This window comes from Hyperolius riggenbachi, chromosome 6 (genome assembly GCF_040937935.1).
Source record: "Hyperolius riggenbachi isolate aHypRig1 chromosome 6, aHypRig1.pri, whole genome shotgun sequence".
Lineage (NCBI taxonomy): Eukaryota > Metazoa > Chordata > Amphibia > Anura > Hyperoliidae > Hyperolius > Hyperolius riggenbachi.
Genome location: NC_090651.1, coordinates 66,860,256 through 66,876,342, shown reverse-complemented (window position 1 = coordinate 66,876,342; position 16,087 = coordinate 66,860,256). Strand labels below are relative to the sequence as shown.

Sequence of the window (16,087 nt, the reverse complement as noted above, 5' to 3'; positions counted from 1 at the left end):
AACAAATAACTTGTCTATACATCTTATCTAAAGTTTAGATAACGCAGCAAATCTAGCTGAAAACAGCTTCAATAGAATATGATAATTTCTTCCTGTGCTACAATGACAGCAGTCATGTTGTTTGTAAACATTACGCAGAGGCAGGCTTATCTGCATCTCCAGCACTCAGCCTCTTAAAAAAACCTAATCCCCCTCCTCCTCCCTCCTCCCCTCTGCCTCTGAAATCTCTGGCTAGTAATACCTCCCCCTCCTCCTGCCCAGACTGAGTTCCCATGAGCCCTTGCTACTGCCAAGGCTCTCTGAAAACCTGTGGGCGAGGCTTGTTCAGTTTATCGGGAATTAGAGTATTAAAACAAAAACAAAAAAGGATTTGGCTTGAGTAATGTCCTATAAACAATAGGAAAGGGACACAATTATGCAATGAGAAAAAGTTAATCTCGGATCCACTTTAAAAGGCATCAACTGAAGCTCAAGGCTATTTTTTAGAGTTTTATTGATGATAGATGATTACCGTATTAGCTGTACAAAAAAAGTACAAAAGTCAATAATAAATTATCATTCACGGTAACATAATAATAGTACGATATGATTAATCGCATATCAGTGCATTGAATGGTTCCTTCTGTATGTATTATTAAGTAGTGGAAATAATCAAATATTTCTCACCACAGGAAAATGAAACACAAAATACTGTCACTCATACAAACTCAGGATTAGGAAACAGGTAGCTGTATAAATATTCACAGATATATATCGCCTAATTAACAACATAACAAATCTACTTCTGCATGATACAGCAGTTGTTCAATCCAACATGGTGTTCAGTGCATTGGGACTGACCAGCAGTATTGTTGCTGACTACATTGCAGTGGCGTTTCCCTCAGATATACTGTATGGAAGAACATATTTGTATTTTCTGTTGCTTCATCTCTGCGCTGTGTTTCTCTGCGTTTTTCGGTGATTGTAATCAGGGCACAGCTCCAGCGACACAGGCTCAGATGTCCAAGAAAGTTGTATAAAACAGTCTTTAATCATCCTATAGGCGTTCCTTGTGTCTTTTCGTTAAAAGTACTTATAGACAAACCTTGAGGACAATCTGTAAAGGAATTAAATCAGAAATATATTTTTTTATTCACTAATCACAGATCAGATGTTTATCAGTATTTCCAGAAACAGTAAAAAGGAGACCTGATGTAATGAATAATAGTGGGCACTGTTTACATTTCCTGTTAAAGGTAGTTGTAACATTACCACCCCCCCCTTCCCCCAAAAAGCTGAAAATTAATCTCTATCTCGGAGGGTCGTTGTCATGTGGCAAGTGACACGTGCCAAGTGACACGTGCTAAGTGCCGAGTGACAATCAGAAAGCAGAAGACACTAGTGCACACTAACTGTCACACTGCCACTGCTCACAGCACAGCAGTTCTGTAGAAAGCTAACACAGTAGTACTACTACTCTAACAACTACTAGCACACTGACTGCAGTACTACAGTACTAACTATACAATAACACAGTAATGCTATCCCCTAATCCCTGACCTAACCTATACCTAAGGCTAATAGCTGGCCAGCAGGCAGCAGCTGGCCTGGTCTGTGCACAGCACACACACAGACACATAGCAGCTGCCTGCAGCACACACTCTGTCACACAAATGACATCAAGCTAATTCATGATTTATTAGTGATAGTGAAGGGGTTAATCACTGAACAGCTTTTGGTTTATCACTGCTAGGCCAGCAGCACTGGAGCACACACTCTGACTGTCATACAATGACATCAATCAAGCTAATTAACGATTTAACAATAGTGTAGTGATAGTGGTGAAGGCGTTAATCACTGAACAGCTGTACATCCCCCTTGCTAGGCCACCAGCACTGGAGCATGTCTCTCAGTGAGCATTCAGCAAGCTAAGACGATCTCATCATGGCAGCCCTCCTTATTATACAGGGGGGCTGGCTAGTGTTCCTTTCTGTGATTGGGTGCCAGGTTTTAGGCTGGGAGCCATCTGATTGGCTCAATGAGGTCAGGTGGCACTGGCCAGGGTTCCCCTCTGTGATTGGTTGCTAGGGCTTCTGCTGAGAGCCCTCTGATTGGCTCCAGGACGTCATCTCCTTAGTTACAGTATTTCAGATCCGGATACACGCAATATCCCCGGATTTCCGGGTTATGCGGCCAAATATCCGCAGCTAGCTAGCCGGATTTGGGCACAGGTGTCCGGAATCCGAATCCGGACGGATAGCGTAAAAAAGTTCGGATATCCGAGTTACCCGGATATCCGGAATGCAGATGAGCAGCCCTGCTTGGGGGCCCATCTAGCTACTTAATACTGAGGATAGCTCTGGCTACCTTATGCTAAGGGACACCTGTAGCTACCTATGACGGGCAAAAGAAGTAAGGGAGACATAGCAGCTGGGCAAGCCGGCCAGCCAGCACACTTGCGGTGTGGTTTGGTGGGTGTTTGTAGGTTCAAGAAGGGCAAAGTCTAGGGTGCCAGGACATCTGTGCCTACAGGTTCTTGTGTTGTAAATCCAGGGCTGAATGTGTTTAAAGAAATTAGCGATCTATTACGAGAGTTTGCTAGCTGCGACAATCTCTTCTTGCTCTAGGTGTGACTTACAGTAATGTGCCACAGTTTCACATAGCTTTTTGTAAGACAGAAGTTCATACTCACCCTTATGGCTGATTTAAATGTCAAAGCTAAAGTTAAAGCCCGAAAAGTAGTTAGTGAATGCCGCCTAAAAAAAGAAAAGAATAGCAGTACGTTAGCATCATCCATCTTATCACTACATACCAATTCGCAATTACTTTCCATGCTAGTTGCAGTGTTCCCTCCTGCGCCTTTTCCCAGTGTTCTTGCTAGCTGATTTTCCTGACCACCTGTCACAATGCACCCACCACCCAATTCACCCACCACCCAATCTGTCAGCAGTAGCAGGTGGTCTTAGGGCTAATTATTTAGGGAATACTTTTGTGAAAAATGTAAAATACATGTCCAAGCATACTAAAATGATGTATACAGTAGAGTTTAAGTTATCCGGAACTCAACTAACCAGCAGTCTCAACCAACCAGCACAAATTATCCCTCCCCCCTGCTTTATGTCTTATCAGCTGAACCGCTAGCATGTAAAATTAGGACTGACTCATGTATAAGAGAGGACTTTGCATTGGGGGTATTGAGGCAAAAATCAGCCAATACCCTGTTGATACCATTCTTTATCTAGCTGACCCTTCTGACTTCCTTGTGGTACGGTTTGAACTCACCAGCGAAATGAGTAAATATTCTGGTCTTTTAGTGACCTGGAGTCTGTAATTATAGGTCTAGATCAGGGGTGCCCATTGAATAGATCGCGATCTACCAGTAGATCACTAAAGACTTCATGGTAGATCCCGACCGCACTACATTTTCCATTCTGTATATACAATTGTGCTCCTAAAATTGTACATTGTAGATCCTTTTGACTTGCTAATTTTTAAAGTAGCTCACAAGCCAAGAAAATGTGAGCACCTCTGGTCTAGATGATCCAACGTTTTCCGGAGCCCCTCTAGCTTGCCCTTTACAAACAGTAGTAAATTTAAATATTTAGACGTTCTTGTGACAGCGTCACCATGCCATTACTTCCAGGACAATGTGTCCCCATTATTAACTTTTACTCAAGCTAAACTGTCATCCTGGACTAAATTGCCCCTTTCTGTTGTCGGCCGGGTCAATTTGATAAAAATGGTCCTTCTTCCTAAAGTACTTTTTATGCTACACAATTCCCCTGTCCATATTCTTATGAGATTCTTTAAGAAAGTAAGATCTCTGCTGCTTTTACTGGTATGGGGAAAATCCTTCACTTCAAGGCCCTTGTTTATCCAGAGGTTTGGCCCTTCCTGACCCTCTTCTGTACTACCTAGCCGCACAACTGGAACATATTTCCTATTGGTTCATAAGTAACTCTTTGCAATCTCCTGAGCTTGTGGGTGGGTTACACCTCCTGCAATAGATGTTATAGCCTTCCCTTTGCTCTGCTAAAAGACTCATTACCACTAATGTTGCAAATAACACTATTCTACAAAAAGCTTCAGGAGTTGGTATTTACCGGTAGTTAATAAAATAACCTCTACTTCCTGAGAACTTTATACTCCCATTTGGCAAAACCCCTTACTACCTGAACTACACAAACTAGACAACACTTCTCTTTGGGCTAATAGGGGTGTACCATACCTTGGGTCAAATATTGCACATTTCTGGTCTTCTTCCTTTCACTACGCCAAAGGAACAATTTTCCCTGCTACCTACCCACCAATTTATGAACCGTATGTCCAACTACAACATGCATTGAAAGCACAATTTCCAGCTGGCTTGCCTCATACCTGCCAAACACCAGATTGGTACTTTTATACTCACTACTCCTTGAAAATCATGTCACAATTGGGTATACAGCTGGATGGGGAAGAATGGGACGAATGCCTCGCTACGCCTAGGTTGATGTCTCCTTACGTTAGCGACAGGCTCACTCAGTTATACACGCTCCACCAAAGTTACCTTGCTCCATCTCGTATAGCCAAATTCTCCCCCACTGCCCCAAACCTCTGCCCCAAATGTTCCCTATCCAATCCTTCATTTCTGCATCTTATCTGGCAATGCCCTCCTATCGCATACTTTTGGAAGCAAGTAGTAGACTTTCTGCAGGATGTAATGGGATTACCCGCCTCCCTAGACATTAAACCCTGTCTTCTCAATTTACTTGATGAAGATATACTAAAATTTGACAAAGTCTTTCTGATTGAGAAGCTTTTAGTGGCCAAACAATGTATTGCATACCAATGTCTGTTTCCTATTTTCCCTTCTCTAGATGTCTGGAATGCTAATATAAAAAATTGGTTTATACTCACAGAATTACCCTGACAAATTTAACAGTTTAGGGCTGCTGGTTAACCAATCCCTCAACATAAACCACTTGCAGCGCAACAATTACTTTTTATGTATGGATGATGTTTATCTTGCATTCTTGTACATGTTTGTTCTTCTACTGCTGTTATGCATCAGAAGACTAATGCACATCTGCTATTACTTGGTAGGGATGATCATTCGGATTCCGCGGAAATGCAATTTCCGAAATACCGATCGGAAATTGCATTTCCGCATCGGAATGCGGAAATCGGTAATGCAAGTGCGTTAGGCGGATTTCCGCCGGAAATCGCGGAAATTTCCGCCGGAAATCGCGGAAATCCCGCCCGACTTTAACATTGATTTTCTCAAAAACTATAAGGTCTTTTTGAAAACTTTTTTTGCATCTTGTTCACAAGATTCAGTTTAATAACCTCTGAAAATTTGGACTTAAGGGGGCCTTGCTATTAACCGCTAAAGTCGCCGGATTTTTACTTTAATGTAAAATACAGAAAATCTGCTTCTGCCTATTTTCTGCATTTACATTACAGGAAAAATCCGCTGACTTTAACGGTTAATAGCAAAGCCCTCGTACGACCTAGAAACACCAAATTTTCAGGGTTTATTAAACAGAATCTTCTGAATAAGATGCATAAAAAAGTTTTGAAAAAGACCTTATAGTTTTTGAGAAAATCGATGTTAAAGTCGGGCGGAATTTCCGCGATTTCCGGCGGAAATTCCGCATTGGAATGCGGAAATTGGTAGCAGAAAGCGGAATCGGTATTTGGCAATGGCGGAATGCGGATTTACCGCGGGATCGGAAATTGGCATTTCCGACCATCCCTATTACTTGGCTGTACATTGTAGTTATCTTGTACTGACTAATGTTTTCAAATAAACACTATTGGTTGTTTTAAAAAAAAAAAAAAGGAAATCCAGAGAATTCCTCAGGAGGAGATGGATTAGTCCAGATCTGTCCAATTTTTACTACGTACAGTAGGTGACAATTGTACATTTTATATGTATCCATACACATTAATTTTAAATTCTTTAGTTTTTTGTGCTAGTTGTCCTTTACACACTATGCAGCTGGAGACGCACCACACCAGGCCTGGCTAAGCTGGAACACAATAGGGAGCCAGACTAGAAAGCTTGGAGAGATTTGGGGGTTCTGGGGGCTGGTTTACAAACAAGGGGGGCATTGAAATGTTGAAACACTTGAGCCATAAAGTATTGGGAGCATGAAGATCCCCAAACAAATTGGGGCACCAGGATAGGTTTAAGAGGCCCTGGGGCAAACTTAAGCATGGGCTCCCCTAGTCCCAGCCATGGTCATTACCCCACTGCTTCCCGGGGGCCACCTCAGGTGTAGCAGCAGCGGTTATCCATCACTCCTCTTCCTGGTAATAATAACGTAATCAGAAGAGAATGCTGGGAGTGCAGTGCTGCGGGTGGAGGAAGAGCAGAAGCCGGTCCAGCGTCCGGAACAGGTGACTAGAAAAAACGAAGACACAGTGAAAGAGCTCGGCACTGCTAACGTTGATTTATTGCTGATGCACTTGCATTCAATCCTTGTCAAAAAAAGTTCTTCTTGTCTAATAACAAATCCAAGCCTCGGAAGTTGTTAAAGCGAACCGGTCGTCAGGCCGTGCACCAGAGGGCACCACTGCCCATCCCACGTCCCCACCATCTTGCACACGATAAGTATCATCTTTATTGTCATTTGTTATTACACAAGTTGAACTTTTTTGACATCAGCAATAAACATTAGCAGTGCCAAGCTCTTTCACTGTGTCTTCTTCTTGTTGCAATATACTGCTTTGGTTCTGAGCACGCTGACAGACTGCATACCACAATCTTCCTCTCCAAGTGTGTGTATTCTCGTGTGCTAACCCATTACTCTCTGTTGTAACTATAAAAATGCTTCCTGCGCCACTCAGCACAACCTCAGGAAACAGAACAACAAGTTCTGCTGGCTGAGGTTAAAATGAGTGCAGTATCTTCAAAAAAATATTTCATTTGAAGATGCTAACGGGTTAAATGAATATGATATTGTATTTTACTCCATTGAAAAAGGGAAAATCTTGAAAAAATGAAAACGAACCCAAAAATGTATAAACACAAAATGTAGAAAAGGCATGGTTTTCTGCCCTGTGTTGTGTGCTTCTACCCTGACACTGACATAAGAGAAGTCAACAGAAGACAACTGGATAGCAACCATATACAAGACTCAGTGCAGTTGACCAATACTGGAAAATCAGTAGATACTTACACAGTAGATGACAAGTACAATAAGACCTATAATACTACACAAGACAGCAAGGATTACTATTCCATAGATTGGGATTGATGGATCACTGGCAACCACACCTGTTAAAGGATAAGAACATCAAGTTAAAAAAATGTTTTAGCTGCAAAAGATAAGGACTGGGTTATCTCCTCCTTAAACTACGGTATCGGGCATATTATCATATATTTAGAGGAACTTTAACCCAGGAATGAACTTCATCCAAATCAGTAGGTGATACCCCCTTTCCTACAAGAAATCGTTACCTTTTCTCGAATAGATCATTGGGGACATTCTGTATTTCTGATATTGTAGTGAAACCCCACCCACAGTTTGATGTCAGGGCCATGGGCCCTTAAAGAGAACCTGAACTGAAAATAAAAAAGTCAAACTAACCATACACAGGTCATACTTACCTCCAGTGTAGTCTACTACTCAATCTCTTTCTCCTCTCCTGCGTCCCATTTGTCCACTGTCATCAATGGATTTCATCATCCTCCATTTTAAAAATGGCCACTTCCTCTAACAGCTGCCTGGTCAGCACACTGTTGAACTGTAATATCACCCACTTGAGCCATTGGGAAACATGGACATTACCTTGCGCATTTAGTTGTAGCTCACAGTAACTGGTATATTTCAGTTCTGACAAAATATTGTCAGAACTGGAAGGGATCATTATAAGAAGAAAATGGTGAACCTCTGAGAGGAACTGCCGGTGAGGTTAGTATGTAACATTCTTTTGCAGCAGTGTTTATTTTAAATAATTTTCCTCGCTTCAGGTTCCCTTTAAGGCCATGTTCACAGTGCTCCTTTGCATTGCAGAATATTTCTGCATGACAAATCACTGCCCAAACAAGTCTATGGGACTGTTCACTCCATTGCAGTTTACACTTATTATAATCAATGAATGCAGTATGCAACGGACCACAGTGAACCTAATCTGAATAATTTACTGCATTCTACTATATGTCACTGCAGTGCCCCTTTAACGCTGATTTCACAGTGGTCAGTGTTAAATTGTGTGTGATCCGCAATGGAGAGTGGACACAGGGGGAAATTTATCAACGCATTACCAACAGTTTTTTCTTCTTAATCTGTTCTAACCAGCAGGTAGAACAGTTCTGCATGATAATAAGAACCTTCTTAAATCCTAGGTAATAGTAGCAATTTAGCATGAATTTCTAGAGCTGCACTACAGTTAAGAAAAGTGCAAATCCATCCCTAAACTGCTGCAGATTAAGAAGTGCTTGATAGCAGTTCTACAGGTGTAGAACTGTAGGCAAGACATGATTGCAGAGTGCAGGCTAGACATGATTTGTGATGTGCTCCTCCCCCCTGCTGAATTCCTCCTCAGAGCCTGCTGCTATCAATACAGCAGATGTGTTGGTTACCTCAGCAACAGAAATTCCCCTCACACACTGCACTGTCTGAGAGTCCTTCCTAGCTCCTCCTATTATACCACAGTTTTAGGATGATCTAATGATTTCTTAAGATGCCTGAGACAGTTCTGCATGGATTTCTTAAAACCTACTAATATTTTGTCTCAGACACTCTTGATAAATCTGGCCCATAGACTTTAATACAAAGCCTGCATGCAGCGAGTTACAAAAATGCGATCACTTACAATGCAGTACTGTGAACAGGCCCATAGTAATGTATGGGCAGTGAGTTGACATGTAGACTTATTCTGCAACACAATTGAACACTGTGAACTAGGCCTACATGTTTGTAGAAATTAAATTCAGAGCAGGTTTCCACAGGGAAACATTGAAAAGAAGAAAGATCCAAATACAGTATGACACTTCCCCTTCACCCAATAAGAGGACCTGAATAGGAAATAACAATAAAGGTCTGAACAGAAGATCATTGTCCCCTGTGTTTTTATTTTCACTTGCCTGATGGGTTTGCTTCATGTGTAGTTTGTGATGATGTAGCCGATCCTGATCCCTTTGTTGTTGTCGTTCCTGTTGTATAAATAATTTAAAAAATAATGTTTTATTAGATGATCATTTTTTAACCACTTCAGCCAGCACCAACATATAAAACCTCCCATAAGGACCAGAGCAGTTTTGATGTTTTAGCTACTGTATGGCCCTATTCAACCAGCAATAATGTTATCACTACTTAAAGAGAACCCGAGGCGGGTTTGAAGAATATTATCTGCATACAGAGGCTGGATCTGCCTATACAGCCCAGCCTCTGTTGCTATCCCAAACCCCCCTAAGGTCCCCCTGCACTCTGCAATCCCTCATAAAATCACAGCCATGCTGCTGACAAACAGCTTGTCAGAGCTGGCTGTGTTTATCTCCATAGTGTCAGTCTGCTGCTCTCCCCGCCTCCTGCAGAACTCCAGTCCCCGCCTGCATCCCTTCCCTCCCTGCTGATTGGAGGGAAGGAACGGGGGCAGGGACCGGAGCTATGCAGGAGACGGGGGAGCAGCTGAGACTGACACTACAGATGTAAACACAGCCTCACAGCACGGCTGTGATTTATGAGGGATTGCAGAGTGCAGGGGGACCTTAGTGGGGTTTGGGATAGCAACAGAGGCTGGGCTGTATAGGCAGATCCAGCCTCTGTATGCAGATAACATTCTTTAAACACACCTCGGGTTCTCTTTAAGACTACTAATGCTAGGTACGTACAAGGGAATTTTCTGAAAGATTTACTGTCAGATCCATTATTTCCAACATGTTCGGTCGATTTTTCGTTTACTTCTTTGGAAAAATCGAGCCAAAATCAGATCGGACATGTTGGAAATAATCGATCTGACAGTAAATCTACCTAGCATAAGTAATATATGTATATCGTTTTGTTCGGAACAAACTAGTCTTTCTTTGGGAAATATTTTCTCCCGAGAATTATTTTTTTTTTATGCCTTTTTAAAGAGACACTGAAGCGAAAAAAAAAATATGATATAATGAATTGGTTGTGTACTATGAATAATTTCTAGAAGATTAGCAGCAAAGAAAATATTCTCATACTTTTATTTTCAGGTATATAGTGTTTTTTCTAACATTGCATTATTATATAATATGTGCAGATTACACAACACTCAGCATTCAAAATGATTATTTCAGAGCAGTCTGTGAAGTAATGACCTCTCCTCTAGCAGAGAAAAAGTAAACAGTTCACTTACAGTTGAGATAATAAAAGTCAAATAACAGCCCTCTCCGCGACTAACTTAGGGCTGGTTCAGACGGGCGTTTTTGTGGCGTTTAACGCAGCGTTTCAGACGCAGCGTTTTTTGGGATCTACTGCCATCCCATGCAAGTGAATGGTAGAGTTTAGAGCTGGCTTTTGCAGGCTTTCATGAAAGCCTGGCAGTAGATCCCAGCGTTGCGTCTAGTCTCAAAAGAAACATGCTGCTTTCAGTGGCGGTAAACGCGAGGAAACAATAGCAGAGACCAGAACTGCTAGCCTTGAACGCTTTTCAAAAGCCTTCAAAAGCTAGCTTTTAAACGCTGGCGTTTGAACGCAATGCCAAGCAAAAGCTCAGCAGACGCCCGTGTGAACCAGCCCTTAGGGCTGGTTCAGATGGACGTTTGGAGGCGTTGCGTTCGTTGGCGTTCGTGTGCGTTTGGATGCGGTCGCGTTTTTTCTTCCCCTAGGGGGACATTAGCCGTCGCGGTTAACCTCCCCTGGAAGCTACATGTAGCTTCCAGGGGCTCCTTGAACGCCAGGGAAAATCGGGACCCAAACGCCGCGTTTGTGTAAACGCGCTTGAAAGCTTGGTACAAACGCTCCCATTCACTTGAATGGGAGCGTTTAACACCAAGCCCTGAACGTTGGCTGTAAACGCTCTGCAAGCGTCCGTCTGAACCAGCCCTAAGTCGGAGAGCTTAATGGCTTGTTTGCATAGAGATAACAACTGGAGTTTCTCAACTCTTCCTGTACTGGAAACAATTAGACTGATGCATCTGATCTTAATGTTTTATTTCTTAGCTGTACTACACATACAAATCATAATATCATAATTTTTTTTTCACTTCATTGTCTCTTTAAAGAAAAAAATAAGAAAAAAAAATACCTTTATTTTTTAGTTTTTACTAATTATAGTTTTAAAATAAAAAGCAATATTAATATGGAGAATAAGTTACGCCACCTATCGGGGGACCATAGCTAGAAACTATCAGTAAACATGTACATTTTACTATAAGGTATAAGACATCCTTACGGTAACCTCCTCAGTGAGTGCACCTCCTAACCGATTGTCCACACTAGCATGCTTATTTATTTCTTGACTTCTCTCTCTCCCTTTATTAGTGGACTATCCAGAGTTGGAGTCCTCAAACTTATTTTTTAATTGTCTACTTAACTCTGTGTTAGTAACGATTTTCTCCCTGTTCACATGCAGGTTTGTTTTGATTTTGTATAAGCCACTTATATTTTATAATAGCTCAATGTCTGTTCATTTTATACATTGTTGGCAATAAGAATGTAATGTTCAAAAAAAAAAAGTTTTAAAATAAAAAGTGCTAGTATAGATAAAAAGCATACATTTTATTGGGCTTGTTTTCCCGTTTATCACACAATTAAAATTTTATTCTTGTCACAATTTATGGAGATATTTGATTTTTTTTAAATAAAAGTGGGTTTTTGCTACAGTGTGGCATAGTGTGTCCCCTTAAAGCGGAACTGTACATACGCTGCAAACACATAGTTTCACTTAACTGGAGCTTCTGCAAGCCCCAAGCAGCCGTCCTGTCCCACGCCGGTGCTCCGCGAGCCTCCGTTCTTCCACCGCCAGCTACTTTTGGTTTTGCCACCAGCCACTACGCCTGTGCGGCTCTGGCCACGCGGATCCTTTCTTCGTGTTCACCTCTGCAATAGCGCTATTGCAGAGGGGAACGCAAAGAAAAGATACGCTTGGCAGGGCTACGCTGTCCTCGACTTAGAAGTCGAGGAATGGAGAATGGAGGCTCGTGGAGGATGGGCGCAGGACAGGACGGCTGCTGGGGGCTTGCAGAAGCCCCAGGTAAGTGAAACTGTGTGTTTGCAACGTATCTACAGTTCCGCTTTAATTCCCTGGTGGTCCAGTAGGTTCCCTTAAAGTGTACCCGAGACAAACCACATAAAAGCATTTATACTTACCTGGGGATTCCTTCAGCCCTCTTCAGGCCATGGGCAAACTTGCCATCCTCCCAGGATGCTTTGAATCTCCTATGACTGAGCCGGTCTATCTCTCAAGATGTCGCCAGGAGTGCAATGTGGGTATGTGCAGCTTTGCTGAGCATGCGCAGTACAGCACAACTGGGGTGACTTGAGAGAGATCTGGACGGCTAGTGGAGGATCAAAGCATCCCAGGAGGACAGCGATGAAGCCCATGGAGGAAGCCCCAGGTAAGTATAAATGCTTATATATGATTTTTCACAAGTACACTTTCAATCCCTGGTGCCCTAGCGGCGGGTCCCTTTAATTCCCTTGTGATGCAGTGTGGGGTCACCTTAACTATCTGTTGATCCAGTGGCGGGTCCCCCAACTCCCTGGTGGTCTCGTGGAGGCATTGTGGGTAAAGTATTAATCACCTTCCATAGGTCCAGCGACGAGCAGCTCTCCCTGCCTCCTCTCTGATCGGCATCCATCCCCATACTGCTGCTAATATGACATCACAAGGTTCTGTACTGTGGCTTGATGACATCATCAAGCTGAGACTAGACACTAGAGGCAGCGCGATCCTGAATGTAGAGCTTAGGGGGAATGACGATTGCCATGGGTATCAAGAGAGGTGAGAGCCTTTCTTCTGCTGCAGTTGTCGTCGTGTACGATCAGTGGCGATCATGGTGATCAGGAGCCAATCGACATGGCTCATGTGAGGGGAGCCAATCGCTCATGTGAGGGAAGATGTCTGCTGTCATATGACAGCTGAATCTCTCTTCTCAGATGCATGCTATCACACCTGAATATTCAGTATTTTGCATTGAGCGCAAACGCGCCCAAAATGCTGCATGTCCTTCAAATATGATTTTACTAAACACAATCGCACTAGTGGGTTCAACCCCAGTATAAAACATCGGCAAAGAGTTCTTTTCTGGTGGGCCCCAGGCCTTAGATTATTTTGGGATGGTTCTTAAAGGGAACCTGATGCAAGAGATAAAGTATATGGAGGCTGCAATATTTATTACTTTTTAAACAAGTCTATGGACTTTCATTTTACCTTGGCTAACGCAAAGTTTCGACTTGGCGTTAAAATGCAGAAGACGGGCTCAGATTTGAAAGAGTCCTTATGGGGCATGGCCCTGACAGTAGCATCTGAATGCCAGGGCTGATTCTAGTAACAGTTGGGCCCCCTGGCAAAATTAACCTGGGGCTCCCCGAACAGAAACCACCTTGACCAAAGAGCGGAATTAGGGGATCCTTGGTGGCTGCTGGCATTCCACACACCCCCCCCCCCCCCGCTTACTCATCAGACATGGCAGAGGAGAATTCCCATCGCAACAGGTGAGACGCTACTCTGCGGAAGATGATGTATGGGTCCTATAGAGCAACAATTAGGTTGGGGGATGTCAACTTGGGGGCCTCTACAGGCTATGGGGCCCTGGGGCAATTGCCCCCTTTGCCTCTATGGTAGCACCGGCCCTACTGAACGCAGGTATGTGATCCACATGTTGCATCGTTTCTGGGCCAAGAAACTGCGTGGAATTTGTATGGGCTTTCAGTGTGTGATTGGATTTCCTCCCACATCCCAAAAACATACTGATAGGTTAACTGGTTGCCCACCAAACTGACTTTCAACTTTGGTAGAGATTAGATTGTGAGCTCCTTTGAAGGAAAGTTAGTGACAAAAATATATACTCTGTATAAGATGTCAGTGCTATATAAATAAAAAAAACTGTATAAAGATACCGGTGGCAGCAATGCCATCAGTACTCAGTAATATTCTTGAGGAAATAACATGAATATCAAAAGGCACAAGTTGGTAACATAATCAATATTTCCTGCCTGAATATCGTGTGTGATTCAAGCAGTGGATAAGCTGTGGCTGCTATTAGCTTCCATTCTGTGCCTCACCATTACTCCTTGCTACCTTCTCAAAACTGCCCTTCACCTGTACGGTTAGGCCCCTTTTACACTTAATCAGTTGGTATGCGTTAGTACGCGTTAGTGTGCGTTGGTGCGCGTTTTTTCCATAGCAGTGCATTGGGAAGAAGATTTCAGTTAAAACGCGTTAAGTGTGAAATGTGCCATAGGAAAACATCGGACTTACTTTCAAAATCAGTTTTCTTTCCATTTTCACTGAGAGCAACTGATTAAGTGTAAAAGGACCCTTACAGGAAATTTGGGCACGGGAGCCGCCCCATAGATACCCATGTTAACTGCGGCTTTGAGGGGACATCAAGTGCCCAATAAAATAGCCAAACGTTTGCAGTGTTCAATATTTTATGTTTATTGGGGGGGATAGGGGATCAGTTAGGGTAAGGCATCAGTGGGGGGTTGGTTGCGGTTAGGCATCGGTGTGTGTGTGTGTGGGGGGGGGGGGAGTCAGGGTAAGGCATCAGTGGGGGGTTGGTTGCAGTTAGGCATTGGCGTGTGTGTGGAGGAGGGGGGGAGTCAGTTAGGATTAGGCATTGGGTTAAGCAGCTCATATGAAAATGGTTAGGTTTAGCATTAGTAAAATATCAGAATTGCCGGCGCATACCATTAACTTTACTGGTGTTCTACTAGCAGTTATTTCTGGCACCCTTTCTGCATTTATGCCACCTAGAGTTGGGCCGAACCTCCGATTTTAGGTTCGCGAACCGGGTCCGCGAACTTCCGTGGAACGTTCGGTTCGCGGAAAAGTTCGCGAACCGCAATAGACTTCAATGGGGATGCGAACTTTGAAAAAAAAAAATTATGCTGGCCACAAAAGTGATGGAAAAGATGTTTCAAGGGGTCTAACACCTGGCGGGGGGCATGGCGGAGTGGGATACATGCCAAAAGTCCCCGGGAAAAATCTGGATTTGACGCAAAGCAGCGTTTTAAGGGCAGAAATCACATTGAATGCTAAATGACAGGCCTAAAGTGCTTTAAAACATCTTGCATGTGTATACATCAATCAGGTAGTGTAATTAAGGTACTGCTTCACACTGACACACCAAACTGTTCACTGAACAGAACAGGTATACAGTGGCGGGTTCACTGAACAGAACAGGTATGCAGTGGTGGGTTCATTGAACAGGTATGCAGTGGTGGGTTCACAGTACAGGTATGCAGTGGTGGGTTCACAGAACAGGTATGCAGTGGTGGGTTCACTGAACAGGTATGCAGTGGTGGGTTCACTGAACAGGTATGCAGTGGTGGGTTCACTGAACAGGTATGCAGTGGTGGGTTCACTGAACAGGTATGCAGTGGTGGGTTCACAGTACAGGTATGCAGTGGTGGGTTCACAGAACAGGTATGCAGTGTTGGGTTCACTGAACAGGTATGCAGTGGTGGGTTCACAGTACAGGTATGCAGTGGTGGGTTCACTGAACAGGTATGCAGTGGTGGGTTCACAGTACAGGTATGCAGTGGTGGGTTCACAGAACAGGTATGCAGCCAGGGACAAGCTAAACCTAACTAATCTTTCCCTATGAGAGAGAGTGTGCAGCAGCTCGCCCTACTCTCACTAACGCAGGCACACGAGTGACCGTAATGGCCGCCGCTGCCTGCCTTTTATTAGGGGGGGAGTGGCTCCAGGGGCTAGTGTAGCCTAATTGGCTACACTGGGCCTGCTGACTGTGATGTAGAGGGTCAAAGTTGACCCTCATGGTGCATTATGGGGCGAACCGAACTTCCGCAAAAGTTCGCCTGCGGGACGCGAACGCGAAGCACTGAAGTTCGCATGGAACCGTTCGCAGGCGAACCGTTCGGCCCAACTCTAATGCCACCTAGATATCTATCAGACCTCTGGGGAAGGGAATCTGGTACAACACTCAACTGCATTTACTACTGACTGCTAAGCATTG

General features: G+C 43.5%; 1 protein-coding gene across 1 annotated transcript in view; it reads right to left on the bottom strand.

Moving 5' to 3' along the window:
- Positions 1–630: 630 nt before the first annotated feature.
- Positions 631–16,087, bottom strand: part of LOC137520896 (mucin-19-like) — a 76,577-nt gene continuing 61,120 nt past the window's right edge. Inside the window, exons 8-11 of the mRNA XM_068239436.1 lie at positions 9,056–9,124; positions 7,146–7,243; positions 2,672–2,735; positions 631–1,096 (exon numbers count right to left, since the gene is read on the bottom strand). Of these exons, the coding sequence (XP_068095537.1) occupies positions 2,685–2,735; positions 7,146–7,243; positions 9,056–9,124 (218 nt within the window). The 3' untranslated portion in view covers positions 631–1,096; positions 2,672–2,684. The remainder of the gene's footprint in view (positions 1,097–2,671; positions 2,736–7,145; positions 7,244–9,055; positions 9,125–16,087) is intronic.